Source organism: Megalops cyprinoides, chromosome 3 (assembly GCF_013368585.1).
Source record: "Megalops cyprinoides isolate fMegCyp1 chromosome 3, fMegCyp1.pri, whole genome shotgun sequence".
Taxonomy (NCBI): domain Eukaryota; kingdom Metazoa; phylum Chordata; class Actinopteri; order Elopiformes; family Megalopidae; genus Megalops; species Megalops cyprinoides.
In genome coordinates, this window is record NC_050585.1 from 52,217,872 (window position 1) to 52,222,968 (window position 5,097).

The 5,097-nt window shown below is 50.9% G+C and overlaps 1 protein-coding gene across 1 annotated transcript in view; it reads right to left on the reverse strand.

Moving 5' to 3' along the window:
- Positions 1-1,878: 1,878 nt before the first annotated feature.
- Positions 1,879-5,097, reverse strand: part of zgc:100829 (uncharacterized protein LOC445149 homolog) — a 23,673-nt gene continuing 20,454 nt past the window's right edge. Inside the window, exon 8 of the mRNA XM_036525254.1 lies at positions 1,879-3,192. Within this exon, the coding sequence (XP_036381147.1) occupies positions 2,978-3,192 (215 nt within the window). The 3' untranslated portion in view covers positions 1,879-2,977. The remainder of the gene's footprint in view (positions 3,193-5,097) is intronic.

Sequence of the window (5,097 nt, forward strand, 5' to 3'; positions counted from 1 at the left end):
ATTGATTCGCATTGCAAAGTTTCCAAACTGATCTGCGGAGGGGCTAAAGTTGTCAGCAGGCACTCACTGAGAGAGAAAAAGGTGCTGACGGCTCAAAAAGTTGCTACATTTAAGTGACTAAAGCAGCAAATTGGCAACGGCGATCTGAGTCTATAAGCGTTAATCCCCTGAGCAGAGAACACCAGCTCAAACCCTCACCAGCTGCTTTGGCTCCACCCCTGCCCCCATCCTCCCAGACCCCACCCTGTCCCCTCAAACCCCACCCCATCCCCTCAAATCCCACCTTCATCCCCAAAACCTCACCCCCTATTTCCCCAAACCCCACCCACACCCATCAAACCCCACCCTCATCCCCCAAACCACACCCACCCCCCAAACTCCACCCCAATCCACAAAGCCCCACCCACTCATTGATGACATTACCACAGTCTGGAGGGCCAGTCTCTTTATTGACTCCACAGGTCATACTTTGCGCACACAACACACGCCTTTACAGAGGAGTATAAACGTACAAAAAACCTGTGACACCCTCCTCTGTCCAACCGTGAAAAAGAAACCACGCATCTGTGGGACTACTGAGGGCAAAGCACTTCCCAAGGCTACCTGAGCAGAAGGAAAAATGCATGCAAATAAAGACAGAACTGGCAGCTGTTTTAGAGTGACCCACACAGCCAGTGCAGGGACCGCCACAGGAGCCGGGAGATTGGGCAAGCAGTAGTCATGTGACAGACAGCGCCATTTGCGGACGGTCAGGTGACAGGAAAAGGAGCGGCGGATGCACTGTAGAGGAGGCATGTGGAGAGTTTTATTCTCCTCTGGACGCAGCGTGGTCCTACAGTTTAAGCACCCCTGCCTTTCCCTGCTCTTCCAGAGTAAATCTTATACCCCCTGATTTTTCCTGCTCTTCCAGAGTAAATATTATACCCCCTGCTTTTCCCTGCTCTTCCAGAGTAAATCTTATACCCCCTGATTTTTCCTGCTCTTCCAGAGTAAATCTTCTACCCCGCTGTTTTAATCCCTGCCCTTAAACTGCAGTGTTTACCATGCAGTCAGGACTAAGCAAGGCTGGCAATCACACAGCTCGCTTACTCTCACCTGACTGTTCCTCACAGAAACGCTGTTGATGAGACAGATCAGGAAGCCCTGGTTTGTGTGAGTGTGTGTGTGTGTGAGAGAGAGAGTGCATGTGCAGTGCATGTGTGTAAGTGTATGTGTGTGTGTGTGTGTGTGTGTCTAAGTGAGTGGCCTTGCACTCAGAGTTCAGGGTGTTTTTTTCAGGTTGTGTAGAGTAAGTGTGGTTAGAGAGAGCTGTACCTTCCTGTTTCCAATGCCACCTTCATATCACATAAATTACACTTTGGCACGACAAGAAACATAAATTAGCGCAGGAAAAAAAGCTCGCTATCCCAGTGGGTGAGTCTGCCTCAAACCGCGCTGTCAGGACACCCCTCTCCCCAGTGACATCCAATCCTGAATACTGCACATCTCACCGCTTCTAATCCTGAAACGCAGGGGGTGATTTCCGCCTGACGCCCGCTTTAACGTGTGGGACTTTTCTGTGAGATAAACTCCAATGATTCCCTAATTAAGTGCACAACATCAAATAAAATCTGATTGATTGATTGATGACTCACATATCACCACATGGATATTCCCACTCAACAGCCTTTCACTAAATGCCCAAACTGCACTGCACCTAGCTGTATAATTTTTTTGTTTTCCATTAATGTGCAATTTATGTAAAAATATATTTCTCGGTGCGTTCTCACGGGGAGGACACTGACATTACAGAACCAGCGATGATCTCGGTAATACAGCCACTGAAATTAAGAATGTAAATGAGCATGTAAATGATATGACTATACATGACGTAACACCTGAGTGACGGGGAGAGGAAGGAAGCTCCGGATCATGCGAACCAGGAGCTGCGGATGCGCCAGAAAGAAGCGTCGCTCTGCGTTCCAGCGCCGCGGCCGCGCCAGCCGCTACCTGGGGACGCAACTCAGTGCCGCTACTGCACTCTGTTTTGAGTTTTCTTTGTCGTGTAATTTCCAAAAGCCAATCATTATGAAAATCAGTCACACAATCAATCACACACGCGTCAGATGAGGCAGGTAATGGTTCTCTCGCTGCGTGAGCTCTCACCACCTCCATCTCACACGGTCCAGTGTTAGGTGTGGTAATCCGCTACGGTGGCAAGTATGTATATTTTAATAAAACACAAACCGAGAACAAGGACGTTTTTCGCCCCATTTTAAAATTTGACGACGAATACCAGAGCAGCTTTAAAACCTCCCGGTGGACACTTTTATCTTTAGTTAAACAGCGGTATGGGCTCCTCTGTCAGATTTAGCGATACACTAGCTTTTTGTGAATGGATCTCCCCTGCCTGTCAAAAGAACCTCGCCTGTGCGTGAACCGGCGCTGCTCAGGAGCAGAGACAGCAGGTACCGACGGGTCATCAGTCGCTTCCAGGGTCCACAAGAAAAGGCAAGCGAAACATTTGTGAATTGTTTCCAGATCGGCTCTGGAGTTAAGCGTTAGAGAGACCCAGCAGTGCAGTAGCCACAGAAAATAAATTCTAGATTCAAAATGCACGAAAAGACAAAAGACAAGAAACTGTATTTTAAAATGTACAAAAAGAATGGATATGAAACGTCTAAATAACTGAATGTGACCAGTGAAATTCACTTAGCACTTAGAATATAAAAAAAAGTTTCTTTCTTTGGTGTTCCTTGCCATCTTGAGAACAGTTTACAGTACTCCAATACCAAAACACACAGTGTAAAATAGGACACAATTCTCAAAATAAAATCCTTTGATATTTACCACTTCCAAAACTAAAAGCATCCAATCGGAGACATTAAATAAGTTAATGGAAGAAGTGCTTGGACGCCCCCACGTTTGCATCCTGTCTGGGTGTCCTGAGAGGGGGGTCAGGGGAACAGTCTCTGCGGGTATGCCCCTCATCTGGGCACTACCTGAGGGAGGGGGAGGCGTGCACCTGCAGGTGGGCCGGCTTGGTCGGGACGGGGGGCTTGGAGCAGGGTGGGGCGTGCGTGCCATTGGGACCGTTGAAGTTCTTCATGAGCTGTGCCACCCTCCCTCGGGCCACGCCCTGACCCCCCTCCCCATCAAGCTCCGCGCCCATCCGTCGAGAGGCTGCGACCAATCGGAAACCTCGACCTGCAGCTGGAGAGAGAGGGCGATTATTGTTACTGTTATTGTTATTGTTATTGCTACGGCTTTGACAGACATTTCAATACGTACTAGCTACCAATAGAGCAAATTTGAGCTGAATTGAACTGAACTGACAGGTGTCGGGTGGGGTCATGTTTCAGAGTGTCATGTTGCGCAGAACTGATGCCCATATTCACTGATCGTTACGTCATCTGGATGGCCCATTCATTTCCCTTTTCACGCTTCATGAGCCAATCACTGCACCATATAATTATTGCATCACTGGCATTGGCCTGACAGAGCGGCATTTGGCAGTTTAAATAAACTCACTGATTTACTCTGCAGATCCCTGTATCCCTCGCCATATGTAAAGCTTCCTGTCTCATATCACTGCTCCGCTGCATTTTCACTGGAACACGTCACACTCAGGAGATGGAGGCTCCAGTCAAAGCCCATTGCATTGATGTGCGTTTCTGTACCAGAAAAAACATTTTTCCTGGACAATCTCCTTTTCAAAATCTTTGTTTGGAAAACTCCATTAGAGCACCTCATCCAAAGGTGCAACAGCACTGCCTGACGTAGGATTTGAACCAGCAACCATCTGATCAGAGATCCAATGGGAACGCTACACTGCTGCCCCCACAGCCTGCAAGCTCTCCTTCCTGCTCCGTCTCTCTGATCTCTTCTTGCCTCCGTTCTGGGCCGCCTCCCTCCCTCCCTCCCTCCCTCCCTCTCTGTCTCTTCCTTCCTGGACTGCAGCTCGGCAAGCCGGAGGTCGCTGGGAGAGGAAGTGGAGCAGGGACACAGCTGGGTGTAACTGGTGTGTGTGTGTGTGTGTGTGTGTGTGAGAGAGAGTGTTTATGTGTGTGAGTGTTTATGTGTGTCTGTGTGTTTGTGTGTGTGTGTGTGTGTGTGTGAGTGTTTGTGTGTGTGTTTGTGTGTGTGTGTGTGTGTGTGTGTGTGTGTGTGTGTGTGTGTGTGTGTGTGTGTGTGTGTGTGTGTGTGTGTGTGAGTTTGTGTGTTTGTGCGTGTGTGTGAGTGCATGTGTGAGTGTTTGTGTGTCAGTTTGTGTGTTTGTGCGTGTGTGTGTTTCTGTGATGGGGTGTAATGGGGGAATGTTTGAGGAGGAGAGGAGAGGAAAAGAGGAGAGAGGAGGAGAGGAGAGGAGAGGAGAGGGCCGGAGGGACTGTGGCAGAGTGCAGACAGACGCTACACAGACACCAGAAGGCTGAGGAAGCGTTGTATTTTTAGCGTGTTCCCCGGGGGACACAGATGTGATGTGCACACACCCTGCTCGCCGACCCAGTGCACACACCGTGCCTGCACACCCCCGCGCACCCGGCCGGCTCTGACAGCCGCCACCAAGGGACACACGCAGGTAACGGCCCTTTGGAGGCGCGCCGAACGCCGGGACGTCTCAGGCAGGGGCTGCGGGATCGTTCCGCTCTCCTTCCTGTCCCTCCCCCCCTCCTCCCTCCCCCCTCCCTCCCTCCCTCGTTCCCCTGACCCATGCTTCCTGTGCTAATGTCCTCTCAGCGCGCTTTGTGGACCTGCCCTTCGCTGCCTCTCTCCGCCTCGCTGTGTTGTGTGGTCGCCACGGAAACCCTGGACAGGCTCCAGCGGCTATCAGATACGCACACACATGCACAAACACACACGCACACACACATGAACGTATGCGCAGACACAGGCATGTAGAAGCACATAAAGCCCCCCCCACCCCTGCACGCACACACACACACACACACACACACACGCAGCGCGCAGGCCTACGCACGCACAGTCGCGCTCGGAGGCCGTTGGTGCCTGCCGTTCACAGCCGCGAGCGGCGACGCGGGCGTGATCAGCATGCTAAGCGGAGTGGTGTGCGCCTGATTTATTTCGCGTGTTCGGACACGGCCGCTTCTCGGCTGATTC